Source organism: Stenella coeruleoalba, assembly GCF_951394435.1.
Source record: "Stenella coeruleoalba genome assembly, chromosome: 1".
Classification (NCBI taxonomy): domain Eukaryota; kingdom Metazoa; phylum Chordata; class Mammalia; order Artiodactyla; family Delphinidae; genus Stenella; species Stenella coeruleoalba.
Genome location: NC_137169.1, coordinates 28,098,939 through 28,116,590, shown reverse-complemented (window position 1 = coordinate 28,116,590; position 17,652 = coordinate 28,098,939). Strand labels below are relative to the sequence as shown.

General features: G+C 37.1%; 1 protein-coding gene across 5 annotated transcripts in view; it reads right to left on the bottom strand.

Annotated features, from left to right (window-relative positions):
- Positions 1 to 3,271: 3,271 nt before the first annotated feature.
- Positions 3,272 to 17,652, bottom strand: part of ZMYM4 (zinc finger MYM-type containing 4) — a 175,316-nt gene continuing 160,935 nt past the window's right edge. For 4 of the 5 annotated variants that reach the window (XM_079917190.1, XM_079917191.1, XM_079917193.1 and 1 more), the window contains 3 exons: positions 16,222 to 16,470; positions 6,810 to 6,939; positions 3,276 to 5,941 (listed from right to left, as the gene is read on the bottom strand). In XM_079917190.1, coding sequence (XP_079773316.1) covers positions 5,734 to 5,941; positions 6,810 to 6,939; positions 16,222 to 16,470 — 587 coding nt within the window. In that variant the 3' untranslated portion in view covers positions 3,276 to 5,733. Of the gene's footprint in view, positions 5,942 to 6,809; positions 6,940 to 16,221; positions 16,471 to 17,652 lie in introns of all 5 variants that reach the window. The other variant, XM_079917194.1, reaches the window with a different exon arrangement.

Here is a 17,652-nt window from a genome sequence, read left to right as displayed (position 1 = left end):
TTGACTACACTTTCAGAATGTAAGTTTTATATAAATTGTTCCACAAAATGGAAAAAGAATAGAATTTACCTACTTCTTTTTCTAACAATGATTCCAAAATCAGATGAGAATTCAAGGGAAGAAAATTTTTCACTTTTGATTATAGATGTAAAAACAAAACAAAAACTAAGTAAGATATTAGCAAGCCAAATCTAACAGTATATATATATATTAACAAAGGTGTATCCAAGGGATGCAAGAACCATTCAATGCACTTCACAACATTAACAAAGACAGATTAGTAAGATGACTATATAGAGAAATCCAAAAAAAAAAAGCATTTGTAAGTTTAACACATAAAGAAAAACTGATGGCAAACTAGGAAGGTAATATCCTTAACTTGATAAAAATTATATATCTAATCCAATAGTGTGTATATATATATATATATATATATATATATTTAAAAGTCACGATTAATTAGTATTTCATCAAGGAATGCAGGGATCGTTCAATATTAGAAAAATCCATCAAGGTATTCTGGCAAATGAATAAGGATAAAAATTACATGGACACACACACAGAAAAGACCACTTAATAACATTAATCATTTATTTAATGAGAGGAAAGGGGAAATTTCTTAGTAAAAACTATCAACCTTCTTTAACTCGATGTTTAAAATTGCTCTACAGAATGGATATACACAGTTCTACACTTATTCTTGCAATATGTAAGGGTTTTTATGTCCCTACATCACCGCCACCACTTGGCATTATCAATTTTTCTAATTTTGGCCAGTCTTAAGGATGTAAAGTGACAGCTCTTTTATAAAATCCCATGTTCATACATTTGTTACCCTTTTGGGCTCCTCACCTATGAACTATCATTCTTTGTTTTCTTTACAATTCAGCAGTTTTTGTATATTCGAGGCATAAATCCTTTGGTGGTTTTACACAGCATCTTCTCTGAGCTTGTCATCTGTTTGTCGTCCTTTATTGACAGATATGATTAATCACTAAATACTTTATAGCTTGCATAGCTACTGTGAATAGTATCTTTCCCTTTTAATTACATTATCTAATTGGCTATTGCTCTTGTGGGAAAATGCCTGAAGTTTTTATAAACTTATTTTATAGTAAACTGCCTTAAACTTATTTTTAATGGTATGTTGTTTCTTTTGGCTTAATTTTTATTTTTGGCCTCGTGGCATGGCTTGTGGGATCTTAAGTTCCCTGACCAGGGATCGAACCCGGGCCCACAGCAGTGAAAGCATGGAGTCCTAATCACTGGACTGCCAGGGAATTCTCTCTCTTGGTTTTTTATAGATGTTCCTGAACATCTGAAAATAATGACTTAAATAGGAGTTTTACTTCTCACTTGCCAACATTGATAAGCTGTTTCTTTTTCTTTCCTTATAGTCTGGATCAGAACTTCCAGTTCTATATTAAGTAGTAGCATGATACTGGGCATAGCAGGTCTATTAGTTAGGATACTGGTTTGGCTACTTTAGTAGAGGCCAAATAACAATGGCTTCAGTAAGATGGAAGGTTCTTTCTTTTTTATGTGAAGGTCTGAGGTAGCAGGCAGTTCAGGAGATAAGCGGCTGCTCCATGAGATTAATGTGCTTAAGGTACGTTGCCCTTTCCCACACAGACAAAACTGGTTTGCCACGACCACTGGCTATGTTTACATTCTGGTGCATGGGAAAGAGGAAATTAGAAGAGGAGGGTGGGCTCTTTCCTTTTAAGGATGTGGCCTGGTTGTTATTTATTTCTGCTTCCATCCCACTGGTCAAAACCTAGTCACTTGTTTACACCTAGTTGCAAGATAGCCTGGAAAATAGAGTCTCTTACCAGGAAGCTACAGGGGTTCAGAATGTGGGGGACAGGGGTTCTGTAATGAGGAAGAAGGATGAAGATGTATATTGCACAGTTGTCTTCTTCCTATGTGGTGGTATATAACCATTACCAAGTAAAAGAAATTTCACAGATTAAGAGTTTCTCCAATTAAAAAAAAAGGGCTTCCCTGGTGGCACAGTGGTTGAGAGTCTGCCTGACGATGCAGGGGACGCGGGTTCGTGCCCCAGTCCGGGAAGATCCCACATGCTGCGGAGCGGCTGGGCCCGTGAGCCATGGCCACTGAGCCTGCACATCTGGAGCCTGTGCTCCACAACGGGAGAGGCCACAACAGTGAGAGGCCCGCGTACCGCAAAAAAACCAAAAAAAAAAAAAAACTACATCACATGCTCTTCTTGTATCCATTGATATACCATGTATTACTTCTTACCTTCTTCAATGCAGTGAAGTGTATCAATGGATTTTTGTAATGTTGATTACAGTTCATATGCATATAAGCACATGAGTGAAGAACTTACGATTTAGTGTATATAGTATTTAGTTTTTCTAAGTATTTGATTCAAATATATAGAACTGATGATGTTGGGTATTATGTTTTGCACAATCTGAAGCACTGAACTTAGTGAAAATTCAGGCTGCAGTGCGGGAATTAGCACTTATTTAAAATTTTACTATATGTCTAGAATTTTCATATAAGTAAAAAATAGCTGACATTTGAAAATCTACCGTGTGCCAAGTTATAAATAGTTATTATTATTCTCACTTCATGAGAAAACTGAATCACAGAGAGGTTAGGTAACTTACCTAAAGATATACAAACAGTAAGTAGAAAGACTAGGCTCTGAAGCTTCCGATCTTCCCACTCTGTAACAATGCCTCTCAATTATTAGTTTTTCAATGATGATAATAAATTATGATGATGACAGACAAGAGGAGTTGGGGGTATTATTGCTTAATTCTTTCCTAAAATTTCAACTCAGAACCATAGCGAACTTTTCTATTTGCATGGAAAATTAAAATTTGAATTTACTAGAAAAACTGGGATTCATTTACAGAATTTCATTTTACTTAAAACTTTTTGGGAAAGTCCTATTATACAAAATTAGGAATGCCACAGGGCACGTAGATAGAAACAATCTGTGGAATTTGAAGGTATATTTGCACAATACCAATATAGCTCTACAGTCTAAGGAAAATGCCACTTAGTCTCACATTCCCAAATTAAATATGTATTTATACTTAAGAATGGATATATTCTTTATTCTAATTTCATGATTTCAAAATGATTCAAGTTGAATGAGGCAAGCTTTGTGAATCTCAAAAAAAAAAAAGTCTGCCTGAAATGAAATATATACATGATACTTGATACTTCTAGCTTTCAGGGCTTTGAATATAGTTAATAGATTAAAAATCAGAACAAGTCTTTGATGGGAAAAAAAAATTTGAAAAGATTTTGCAGTGAAACAGTATGTTTTCTGGACTGAGTAAAAATCAAACAATTTTCTGAAAAATGCTCTCTTTCTTTGTAATATGCCATCTGTTGGGTCATACATACCAATAGGGTCAAACAGGAAAAAATATTTAAAATTCTTTCAAGACATAACAAAAAGGAATAATTCACCCATCAAATACAAATATACTGTTTTATTCTAAGGGAATATTTCTGTGGTTTCTGCAAGGTGAAAACCCAAGTGTTTAAAAAACAAAAAAGAACAGAATGGATAATTTAATGTTTTCTCTTGTTTGATATTTTTTCTCCCCTGGGGGGGAAAAATGTAATTTAACATAATTTTAATAAAATTTTAAAAAGCAAATAACCAGACACACATATCAATGGCTATGCTTATGAGGAATGACCAATAATTAATATTTTCTTTTACGAATTAATTCAGGATCTGGACAACTGTGTGGACTAACATGCAATTGACATCCTGGTACAGCCATTTACCTGGATATTGGCTGTTCTCAATTAAAAGATACAGATTTTTTTTTCTCTCTAGTGTTTTACAATAGTTTACTATGTCATATATTTGTTTTTCTACAGAAGGGGAAATATTAGTGTTTATATAAACCATAAAATTTGTATAGTGGGGACTATTACACCTGATGTTTCTGGATAGTTTATTGGCAGACTTATCAGACAATCCAACTGTTTTTCCTCCATATCAAACAAGGTCTGGAAGTAAGAAGTTTTCCAGTCAGAAATGACAAACACAGATGGAATTAATCATACAGAACTGGGGCAGATTTACTTCTTTCACATAGTTCTTGGTAACAAAAACAAAATTTGTTACAGGCAGAGGGACAGAACCGTAAGTACACAATGTCAAAAGGCCTACTTTTAAATTTTTATTGTAGTTAAAGAGTTTATTTATTGAAAAAAACCCCAAAAAACAACCTGTCACCCCCATCTGAAAAATGGGACATACTGTAAAGTCTTTCAAGGTTAAAGTTTCTAGGAGGCTTTTTAGACTTCTCTCATTTCTATTAAAGGGTCAAATTAACCTCAGCTAACGAAATTCCGTGATTGGCCAATATCATAAACGCTTTGATTCAAAATTTTGTGGGGAAGAAACAGAATGGAGACGAAGAAGAAGGATCCATATGCCAAACACACCCAGGACTTGCAATCCTCAGAGAACTAAACAGCTAGAGTCTGGAATAATGCTATAGAAGACCTGCTCGTGGATATGAAAGACAGTCAGTGTCTTTGTATCCTAACCCCAAAATCCTATTTTCAAGTTTCTTTGGGCAACAAGCTCATCTTCCAAATGCTTTATATAGGAATATACTAGGACCTCTTCTACCATAATTCTGATAGCTAAGTAACACTGTGTCTTTGTGGAATCACCCACAGGCTTGCCAGAGTAAGGAGAGAGACTCTTTCTGAAATGACAAGGGCCTCCAGAAACTGGTGCAAAAGACAAAATGATAGGAACTATCTGGGAAACAGGAAGATAAAACAATGGGAGAAAAGCTGCCATTTGGGGATAAAATGGAAACAAAAGGAGAACCCCCATTTCTGTGTACCACAGCTCATGCTGTGAGACAGCAGCAATAAAGGCTGACACCCAGAGAAGTGGGCATTTTAGTGGGTTTTCTGCAAACGTTTCAAGACACTTGGGGTCTAATGGGCTCCACAGATTTTCTGTGTGCATAATCATTTTGCAGAGTTTCAGCCCCTTGAACTTAATTTACCCACATCCAGACCCACAGCTGAGAAGGCTAGACCCAGAAAGTGAAAGGGACACATTACTGCATGAACAGCAGTGAAGGCCTTTTCCTCTGATTTGAGGGACCCCATGGCAAAAGCACCAGAGGCTTCTATCCTTCACAGAATTGGCTTGGCAGTGAAAATCAAAATCAAGACCACTTCACTCTCTACCTTTTAAAAAAAGTTGAATATTTTTATTGGGTCTTCAAGTCTGGGTCCCACAGTCCTCATCTGATGCCACTCTTAGCTCCGAACTGATTTCTCCCCTGACTTTTACATAGGGCTTGCCCAAGTAGCCTACTGCAGCCAAGGTTTCACTCCAAAGCTACCTCTCTAAGGTCTAAGGTTACTATGGTAGAGTTTTATACAACAGTTTTCCTTAAAAATATTCCACAATTTGTTATTCCCAAACAAAATAAGATTATGCACCACTCAGAGAAATTGGTTAGTCATTCTGAAGATGTCTAAGAACTATATCACTGCCAAAGAACAACATTTCTCAGTTCATATTCTTTCCTTCAATTTTCATTTGTACATCCACACTGTGGTTCACGAGTCGTCTGTTTTCCATTATCTTATAATCAAGTCAAGAGGACTTGGACTTATAGATCGTTTTCCAAAGCTGGATGCATTCACAGTTTGGTGCATACCAACGTGTATGAAAATAGGAACCCCACTTCCACTTTAATCTGATAATTCAACATCAGAGTCTTCTGATTTGGCTTTGGCAAGTTCTTCGTGTACCTCCCTCACCATGAGAATACGTGTTAACATGGTGTCCAGGGTCCCAGGGTCTATTGGAAACGTGGAGTACCACATGGGGCTATTTGGAACACAGGAGCGCTCAGGTTGAAGGTAAAACACATCATTCCTCTGCTTCACACTTTCAGAACTATCCACAGGAGAAAAAAAGAAAAAGAAAGAAAATTGGGATCAGAGAGTATAGGAAATATGTAACTACTCTTTAAATATAATGGCTCTCAACTTTTCCATACTGCGACTAATAAACAATGCACCCACAGATATAAACAAGTTTACAGGCATTTATGCTCCAGGAGCAACCTGTAACTCTGTATTTTTTCTCCCACACTCAAGAATCACACTGGATTGAAAGTGAGTATAATGTTAATAGATGACAAAGTGTAAATCTTTCAGACTTTAGTACTTAAAACATTACCAGGAGTAACAAAAAATTCAATTCACATGTGACACTATGGCTGAGAACCACATATCCTCAGTGCCCAATATCCTGGAATGAATCCCAAGAGCACTCAATACACATTATCAAAGAACAAACCCAGTGATTATATTTCTTTGAGAAAAAAATGCTTTAGTGTGGATCTTACAACTCTTTAAAGTCATAAAGTTTCTGTAAGAAAAACACCACTCAAAAAATTTCAATTCTTTAAAAATAAATTGCTTTCCTATTTATAGAGTTAGTACTACAACTTTTCCCCTTCTTTTCTATATAAATAATAAATTCACAGCAGTTTAGATATCACATAAAGTTGAGTAACAGTTGTAAAGATCAAACAATGGCAGCGATTCTTACTTTTCAAGAGATTTTTGGGAAAAAAATTTACCAAGGTGAAGCAATTTGTTTCTTGGTTCAAAATCCAGGCAGATATGAGAATGGGGAAAAAATAAAATTGTAAGTAAATCCTTGTTTAGAGTTACAGACCAGCTACCTTTCTGAAATCTATAGTATTTTAACTATTTTTTGCAGTGTGTTATATCTAGTTCAGAGGAAAATCACTTACCATTTGGACAGGTAAAACTCATAAAGTCGGACTGGGCATCTTAGTGGGTTGTCAGTATTTTCTGCCATCTCCACACCCACTGGAACCTCATCATCTTCGCTTCGTTTCCTCTTGCCAACAGTTAGTTTATCTTGAGACAGGAAATTATAATCAAAGTATTAGAAAAGTCTTTCTTCGAGTCTTAAGACACCCAATGAGCTTTGCTTCTAGTCACTCCCTCTCCCTTCCTTTCACTTACTCACTCGTTCAACATTTATTGAGGACCTATGGAGGCACCAGATTAGTGCTGGGTTAATCAAACAAAGTCCCTGTCCTGTAAAATTTATGTTTCCCTTCTCACCAAAGTGGAGGCAGCATGACAAAAAGCATTGATGCTTGAGAGTACGTCTCAATTCTGAGCCTGAATTTAAGAGATTTTATTAGGCATAGGGTTGTTAAGCCACAGCAAAATAAAGAGAAAAAAGGGTTCCATATGTTCTTCTATAGTAGAGATCAAGACAGAAGTTGATCTCTTTCTCTGAAAATATTTCTCCTGTGGGGCACCCGTGTCCACTGGGCATCTGTTTAAGTTTCTTTCATTTGCATAGTATTATGAGAAATGAAATCTTTGCTGGGAAAAGAAATTCTCAGTAAGTTGACCATTTGATAAGGAAAGAGCAAACCCTTTTTCACCAACAGAATTTTGCAGAGGCCAAGGATTATCAGAAAGAAGCCGGGGTGAGACTTCCCTGGCAGTCCAGTAGTTAAGACTCTGTGCATTCCAATGCAGGTGGTGCGCGTTTGATCCCTGGTTGAGGAGCTAAGATCCCACGTGCCTTGCGGCCAAAAACCCCACCAAAACATAAAACAGAAGCAATGTTGTATCAAATTCAATAAAGACTTTAAAAATGGTCCACATCAAAAAAAAAAAAAGTCCACATCAAAAAAAAAATCTTAAAAAAAAAAAAAAGTTGGGGGGGAGCTTCCCTGGTGGCACAGTGGTTGAGAGTCCGCCTACCAATGCAGGGGACACGGGTTTGTGCCCTGGTCCGGGAAGATCCCACATGCCGCAGAGCGGCTGGGCCCGTGAGCCGTGGCCACTGAGCCTGTGCGTCCAGAGCCTGTGCTCCGCAACAGGAGAGGCCACAACAGTGAGAGGCCCGCGTACCACAAAAAAAAAAAAAAAAAAAGAAGAAAGAAAGAAGCCAGGGTGAAGTCATGGAAGGTAGTTTCTTTCCCACTTTCTCCATTGAATTTTCAAGAGAGTATTAGGTGGATCTGAAAACCTGAGGAAAAAGGTTTTCTTGTTTTTTTCTTATAGATACTTTTAACAACTGATCCAGAACTTTCCCCAGCCTCCTGTATTAGTTATGACTTAAACAAAAGTCATCCAGTTTTCCATTTAAAGACTACCTAAATAATTTGCTAGCTGCTCATTCAGAAAAAGAAGCTAAATTTATTACCAATCTGGTAAAGCACCTAATCAGAAAACAGAGAAATGTTGCCTCCTTGCCTCTGCCTCCCTGAATTAATATCAATTAAGAGCATAAAATGGGCTATATATAAACACAATAAAGGAAAGAGGACATGGACACATGGTGAAAAAGCAAGATAATCTTAGTATTTTATAAAGTAAAGGAGCAACTGAGAAAAAAGTTAACAACGATGAACATCACAATTATTCTTTACAGATTTTAGTTTCAGTAATTTAAAATTCTCACATTGAAAACATATACTCCACTCTTTTCCCAAGGAAGTAACAGCTTGATTTGGGGAATTTTAGAACTTACAATTTTCTTCAAAATTAATAAATGTAATTTCTAGTTCCATAATAACATTAGTTTTTTAAACATTAAAAACAAACTATTACTTAATAGGCTGTTTTTGGAATGCAAGACCATAAACCTTCTAATAAAACAGTCACTGCTGATATTATTCTACTGTGTATGAAGGCAGTATACGCTAGGTCAGGTTTAAGTTCCTTCATATTTTGACAACGTTAACTAAGACGGAGCACTCTGGTAAAAAAAAAAAAAGTTTTAGAAACAGTAGATGTAAAAGTTAAGCAAGTTCCTTTTAACTAGGAATTGACCTATCAGTTGCCTCTAAATCAGTGATTCCCAACCTTGGCTTTATATTTAAATTCCCTGCGAAGTTTTAAAATGCAGATTATCTGGGCTATAGACCAATTAAATCAGAATTTCTAATTTAAAAGCCAATAAAACAGGACTTCCCTGGCGGTCCAATGGTTAAGACTCTGTGCTTCCACTGCAGGGGGCACAGGTTCAATACCTGGTCTGGGAACTAAGATCCTACAAGCCATGCAGCACAGCAAGGAAAAAAAAAAAAAACAATAGAAGTGATTCCTCTAATTTTGAGTTGAGCCTTTAACCTGGCCCTGACAATAAAGAAAAGCATTTAAATGTTAAAGCTATACTCTTCCATGTCTAGAATTTGCAATTACTCTTCTGTAATGTGTCTATTTGAATATTAATAAATTGACTTCAAATAGCAATCTTACAAGAGGGGGACAAGATGGCAGAGTAGGAAGATCCTGGGCTCATCTCCTTCCATGAACACACCAAAATTACAACTACACATAGAGGAACTATCCCTGAGAAAGACCTGAAGACTGGCAGAAAAGATTTTCCACAACTAAGGATGAAAAAAAAATCCTCACTAAGATGGGTAGGAGGGGTGGAGATGGTATCTGGCCAGGACCCATACCTCTGGCGCAGGGATCCACAAGCAGGGAGGAGATCAAAACTGTAGAGGTCCTCCTGAGGAGCAAAGGGTGCAAACCCCACTGAGCTCCCCAGCCTCGGGGGAACCATCACCAGAAAGACAAACCCCCATAACAACTGGCTTTGAAAACCAGTGGGACTTATGTCCAGAGAGCTGTAAGAAAATGAAACTCCACTCTAAAGGGCACATGCAAAAACTATCTTGCTCCAAGTCCCACTGCAGAGGAGGTGGTTTGAAAAATACCTGGGTCATACGTAAAGGAGATTCATTGACTGATTTTATGGTGTGTGCAGGAGAGTCAGGGATCTTTTGTAATTTTCTCTGGTTATGTAGCCACTGGGCAACACCAGGATTTTTTGTTCACCTTCTACACCTAGCTGGTACAGTGCTGGTAGGCACCATTTATGACTCTCCACATCTCACCCCAGGTTCACCTGCAGATCCACCCCAGTTGACACTCCTCCAAAGCAACTCCATACGCTATCATACTCAGCAGGTGGCTTCAGCGAGCACTAGAGCCCAAAGCATCCCACCATCCTGCCACTGCCAGCAGGCTCCCTCAGCTGGTACTGGAGCCCCTCCAAAAGCAGCTCCCACCCTAGGAGATGGCCCCGCACACCAGAGTACCTGCAAGTCACAGCTGGGCATTATAGCCAGCTGTGCCAGGGGCCAGCCCTGCACACTAGCACACCCACAGCCATCATGGCCCAGCCACAACAGGAGGGTACATGCAGCCTTGTGCTACTGGGCCTCATAGGATACCTTTTACATAAAGCCATGCTTTTAAGAATGGGAGATGTAGCTGATCTATCCAGTACATAGAACCAAACACAGAGAGCTAGGAAAACTGAGGAGACAAAGGAATTGTTCCAAAGGAAAGAACAAGACAAAAACCTCAAAAAAAAAAAAAAAAAAAGAACTAAACAAAATAATAAAGATAGACAATCTACCAGATAAAGAGTTCAAAATAATGGTCATAAAGATACTAACCGAATTCAGGAGAAGAATGGAGGACCACTGTGAGACCTTCAACGAAGGGATAAAGAAAATAAAAAAGAACCAATCAGAGATAAAGAATACAATGACTGAAATGAAAAATCCACTAGAGGGAATCAATAGCAGATTAGATGAAGCAGAAGAATGGATCAGTGACCTGGAAGAAAGAGTGGTAGAAATCACCCCACTGTAACAGCAAAAGGAAAAAAAAACTGAGGATAGCTTACCTCTGGGGACAACATCAAGCATACTAACATTTGCATTATGAGGACTCCAGAAGGAGGAGAGAAGAAGAAACAGAAAACTTATTTGAAGAAAAAATGACTGAAAACTTGACTAACCTGGAGAAGTCATCCAATTTCAGGAAACAGAGAGTCCCAAACAAGATGAACCCAAAGAAACCCACACCAAGACACATTATAATTAAAATGTCAAAAGTTAAAGATAGAGAGAGAATATTTAAAGCAGCAAGAGAAAAACAACTAGTTACATATAGGGGAGCCTGCATAAGACCATCAGCTGGCTTTTCAGCAGAAACTTGACAGGCCAGAAGGGAATGGCATGAGATGTTCAAAATACTGAAAGGAAAAAATTTACAACCAAGACTACTCTATCTGTCAAGATTATCATTCAGAATTAAAGGAGAAATAAAGTTTCCCAGAGAAGCAGAAACTAAAAGAGTTTATCATTACTAAACTGATCTTACAATAAACATTCAAGGGACTTCTTTAAACATAAGAAAAGGCCATAACTAGAAATATGAAAATTATGGAAGAAAAAAAATCTCAATGTAAAGGCAAACATATAGTAAAGGTAGTGAATCAACCACCTATGTACCTAGTATGAAGATTAAAAAAGTAGTAAGATCATACAATCTATAATTATTAAAGAATATACAAAATTTTTAAAAAGTAAAGTATGTCAAAAACATAAAAGGTGAGGGGGGGAGTAAAAATGTAGTACTTTTAGAATGCACTCAAACTTAAGCAACCATCAACTTAAAATAGACTGCTATATACACAAGTTGTTATGTAACAGCCTTATGATAACCACAAACCAAAACCCAATAATAGATATACATACAAGGGCTTCCCTGGTGGCGCAGTGGCTGAGAGTCCACCTGCCGATGCAGGGGGCGCAGGTTCGTGCCCGGTCCGGGAAGATCCCACATGCCACGGAGCGGCTGGGCCCGTGGGCCATGGCCACTGAGCCTGCGCGTCCGGAGCCTGTGCTCCGCAACGGGAGAGGCCACAACAGTGAGAGGCCCGCGTACCGCAAAAAATAAAAAATAGATATACACACGAAAAAGAAAAAAGAATACAAACATAACACTAAAAAGCCATTAAATCGCAAGGGAATAGAGCAAGAGAAAAAGAAACAGACAAGAACAATACAACCAACCAGAAAACAGTGAACAAAATGGTAATAAGTATGTACCTATCAGTAATTACTTTACATGTAAATAGACTAAATGCTGCAATCTGAAGACAGAGGGTGGCTGACTGGATACCAAAATAAGATCCATATATATGCTGCCTATCAGAGACTCACTTCAGATCTAAAGAAAACACACAGACTGAAAGCAAGAGGGATAGAAAAAGATATTCCATGCAAATGGAAATGAAAAGACAGCTGGGGTGGCAATACTCATATCAGATGAAACAGACTTTAAAACAAAGAGACAAAGAAGGACACTGCATAATGATAAAGGGATCAGTCCAACAATAAGAAGAAACACTTGTATATATGTATGCATCCTACACAGGAGCACCTAAATATATAAAGCAAATATTAAGAGACATAAAAGGAGAAAGTGACAGTAACACACTAACAGTAGGGGACTTTAACACTCCACTTACATCAATGAACAGATCATCCAAACACAAAATAAATAAGGAAACATTGGCCTTAAATGACACATTTGACCAGATGGACTTAATAAATAGTACATTCCACCCCAAAATAGTATAACATTCTTTTCAAGTACACATGGAACATTCTCCAGGATAGATCACATGTTAGGCTACAAAACAAATCTCAATAAGTTTAAGAAAACTGAAATCATATTAAGCACCTTTCCTAACCACAACGGTACCAGGCTAGAAATCAATTAAAAGAAAACCACTGGCAAAAACAAATATGTGGAGTCTAAATAACACGCTACTAAACAACCAATGAATCACTGAAGAAATCAAAGAGGAAATCAAAACATACTTTGAGACAAAATCTATGGGATGCAGCAAAAACAGTTCTAAGAGAGAAATTTATAGCAATATTGGTCTACCTTAGGAAACAAGAAAAATCTCAAATAATCTAACCTTACACCTAAAGGAACTAGAAAAAGAACCACCAAAACCCGAAATTAGCAGAAGGAAGGAAATGATCAAGATCAAGATCAAAATGAAAATAAATGAAACAGAGACTAAAAAACAATAGAAAAGAGCCTGTCCTTTGAGAAGATGAACAAAATTGACAAACCTTTAGCCACATTCATCAAGAAAAAAAAGAGAGGGCCCAAATAAATAAAATGAAAAATGAAAGAGAAGTTACAATTGACACCACAGAAATACAACAGATCATAAGAGATTACTATGAACAACTATATGCCAACAGATTGGACAACCGAGAGGAAATGGATAAATTCCTAGAAACATACTATCTTTCAAGACTAAATCAGGCAAGAAATAGAAAACATGAACAGTAATGAAACTGAATCAGTAATCATAAAACTCCCAACAAACAAAAGCCTGGAAGCAGATGGCTTCACAGATGAATTCTACCAAACATTTAAAAAAGAGTTAATACCTATCTGTCTCAAGCTATTCCAAAACATAGAAGAGAAAGGAACTCTTCCAAACTCATTCTACAAGACCAGCATGATACCAAAACCAGACAAAGACACCAAAGAAATAAAATTACAGGCCAATATCGCTGATAAACACAAATGCAAAAATCCTCAACAAGGTATCAGCAAACTGAATTCAACAATACATTAAAAGGATCGTATACCATGAGCAAGTGGGATTTATCCCAGGGATGCAAGGATGGATCAATATTCGCAAATCAACATGATATACCACATTAAGAAAATGAAGGATACAAAGCACAAGATCATCTCAATAGATGCAGAAAAAGCTTTTGAAAAAATTCAACATCCATTTCTGATAAAAACTCTCAACAAAGTGGCTACAGAGGGAATATACCGCAACATAATAAATGTCATGTATGACAAACTCATAGCTAACATCATACTCAATGGTGAAAAGCTGAAAGTATTTCCTCTAAGATTGGGAATAAGACAAGGATGCCCACTCTTGCCACTTTCATTTAACATGGTATTAGAAGTCCTAGCCATGGCAATCAGATAAGAAGAGGAAATTTTAAAAATCCAAACTGGAAAGGATGAAGTAAAACCACCACCATCTTCAGAGGACATGATACTGTATACAGAATATTCTAAAGACACTACCAAAGAACTATCAGAATAAATAAATTCAGTAAGTACATTTTACAGGATACAAAATATGCAGAAATCTTTTGCATTTCTATACACTCATGACCATCTATCAGAAAGAGAAATTAAGAAAACAATTCCATTTACAATTGCATCAAAAATAATAAAACACCTAGGAATAAATTTAACCAAAGAGGTGAAAGACCTGTACTCTAAAAACTGTAGGACACTGATGAAAGAAATCAAAGACAACACAAATAAATGGAAAGATACACCATGCTCATGGATTGAAAGAATTAATAGTGTTAAAATGTCCATCCCAAAATAACTTACAGATTCAATGCAATGCTATCAAAATACCAGTGGCATTTTTCACAAAAATAGAGCAGATACTCCTAAAATTTATATGAAACCACAAAAGACCCCAAATAGCCAAAGCTATCTTGAGTAAGAAGAACAAAGCTGGAGGTTCACACTCCCTGACTTCAAACTACAGTTGACCCTTACACAACACAAGTTTGAACAACGTGGATCCACTTATACATAGATTTTTTTCAATAATGAGATACTACGGTACTATACAATCATGGCTGTTTGAATCTGCAGATGTGAAACTGTGGATAAGGAGGGCTGACTGTAAAATTATATGCAGATTTTGGACTGTGAGTAGGGTTGGTGGCCCAACCTACGTATTGTTTAAGGGTCAACTGCATACCACAAAGCCATAGTAATCAAAACAGTATGACAGTGGCACAAAAACAAACACACAGATCAATGGAACAGAATAGCTTGCCCAGACATAAACCCATGCTTACATGGCCAATTAACGTATGACAAAGGAAGCAAGAATATACAATGGGGAAAGGACAGACTCTTCAATAAATGGAGTTGAGAAAACTGGACAGCTACATGGAAAAGAATGAAACTGGACCACTTTTTTCACATCATATACAAAATTAAACTCAAAATGGATTAAAGACTTAAACGTTAAGAACTGAAACCATAAAAGTCCTAGAAGAAAACACAGGCAGGAAACTTTGACATCGGTTTTAATAATATTTTTTTGGATCTGTCTCCTCAGGTAAAGACAACCAAAGCAAAAATAAACAAATGGGACCACATCAAACTAAGAAGATTTTGCATAGCAAAGGAAACCCTTAACAAAATGAAAAGGCAACCTACTGAATGGGAGAGGATATTTGCAAATTATATATCTGGAAAGGGATTAATATCCAAAATGTATAAAGAACTCAGAGAACTCAATATCCAAAAAACAAACAAAAAATGCAATTAAAAAATGGGCAGATGATCTGAATAGCCATTCCCAAAGGGACATACAGATTGCCAACAGAAACAGGGAAAGGTGCTCCACATCACTAATCATCAGGGAAATGCAAGTCAAAACCACAATGAGATAACGCCTCACCCTTGTCAGAATGACTATCATGAAAGGGACAAGAGATATCAAGTGTTGGCAATGATGATGTGTAAAAAGGGGAACACTCATGCACTGTTGGTGGGAATGTAAACTGGTGCAGCCATTGTGAAAAAACAGTATGTAGCTTCCTCAAAAATTAAACATAGAACTACCATATGATCCAGCAATTCCACTTATTGGTATTTTTTACCCAAAGAAAACAAAAACACTAATTCAAAAAGATAGGTATGCACCCCTATGTCCACTGCAGCATTATTGATAATACCCAAAATATGGAAGTGTCCATCAACAGAATGGTTTAATTCACTCAGCTATAAAAAAGAATGAAATCTTGCCATTTGTGACAACATAAAGGGTGTTATGCTAAGTGAAATAAGTCAGTGAGAAAAAGAAAAATACCGTATGATTTCACCCAAATGTAGAATACAAAAAATAAAACAAATGAACAAACAAAACAGAAATAGATTCACAGCTACAGAGAACAAATTGGTGGTTGCCAGAGGGAAGAGGGGTGGGGGATGGGCAGAACAGGTGAAGGGGATTAAGAGGAACGAACTTCCAGTTATAAGATAAGGCACAAGGAGGTAACATACAGCATAAGGAATACGGCCAATAATATTGGAGTAACTTTGTACAGAGACAGATAGTTACTAGACTTATCATGGTGATCATTTCATAATGTATTTAAATGTCAAGTCTCTATGTTGCACACCTGAAACTAACATAATATTGTACATCAACTATACTTCAATTAAAAAAAAAGAATGAAAGAAAGGAAACTTAAAAACTCCACCACACACCTGGTTCTGTCTCCTGCTTTTGTGAAGGTGGGAAGAACCTCAGATATGTCATCTTGGTACTGTACTTCAGAGTCCTGGTCCGTCTCATCACATGGGCAAAGGAAAGCTTCAAGTGCTCAGTAACATTCTTTAGTTGAAAGTATTTGGTATTGAAGAAAAGGAGGGTGTTCAAGAGGACGATTGGTGAGTAAGCGCCCAGCTGTTTGCACTCCCACAAATGCTCTTCTTCAATGCGAGAGAACATGTAACCTGAACAGAAGAAAGGGGAAAAAGAAACAGTCCTAAGCTCCTGCTAAATGGGACTAAGTAATTTCTCTAATCCTCAGACAGGAAGATACTAAGGAAAAGACTGTTCCTCTCTTTCTCCCTCTTCCTCATACAGAAAAATAGAAAAAGCACTGCAAAGAAAAGGGCAGATGATTCCACTGAAGCAGACACTGTGAGCACTCGCCTGAAACAGTTTTAATCTATTGTTATTTTAGACCAGGGGCTGGTAAACTTTTTCTGTGAAGAGCCAGATGGTAAACATATTAAGCACTGTGGGCCATGAGGGCTTTGAAAACAACTTTGTTGTTGTAAAAGATAAGGAAGTGTAGACAATACATAAACAAATAGGTGTGGCTATTTGTAAAATTTATTTATAGAAACAAATTTGAATTTCATTCAATTTTCACAGGCCACAAAATATTTTTCTTTAATTTTTTTTCCCAACTATTTAGAAATGTAAAAAATATTTTTAGCTCATGTACTATACAGAAACAGGCAGCAGGCCTGATCTGGCCCGTGAGCTGCAGTTTGCAGACTCCTGTTTGAGATCATTCTGTTTACTGTTAACTGGTTCAGTTTTATTTGTCTAATATCTTTAGAGGACAGATAGAGCTCTCTCTCCCTCCTATCTCTTCTTATTTTAAATTTATATTAAGAGCGATTGCTTCACGATAACTTATCTGGATTTTGCTTGAAAATCAGAGGTCAGAAAAAAAAAAAAAAGTATACTTTTAAATGCACCTTCCTCATGATACCCCGTAAACACAGGTCTTTCCTAACGTTCTCTCCCCAATCCTCTTTGTTGCTGCTTCTGCATTCTATTCCTGGAAGGCTACCCATGAACACAGATTTATTACTTGCAAATCTATGTCTCTAGCCCCCTATTTGAATGCTAAATGCATCATGCCACCGCACTGCTCATAATGCGTCAAAGGTGCCCTGTAGCTCAACAGAAAGGGCACACATTTCTGGGCATCACATTTAACCTCTCCATTCATAGCCAAGGAGCATGAGACCAGGAGTGAATTAGGGACTTGTCCAAAGACATATGGTCACAGACAATTCAAGGATGAAGACTTAACTCTCTTTAACAACCAGTTCAGGGTACTTTTTATAAACTATTGAAAAAGGTCCATTGCTAACAGAGTCTAAAAGTAGCATATG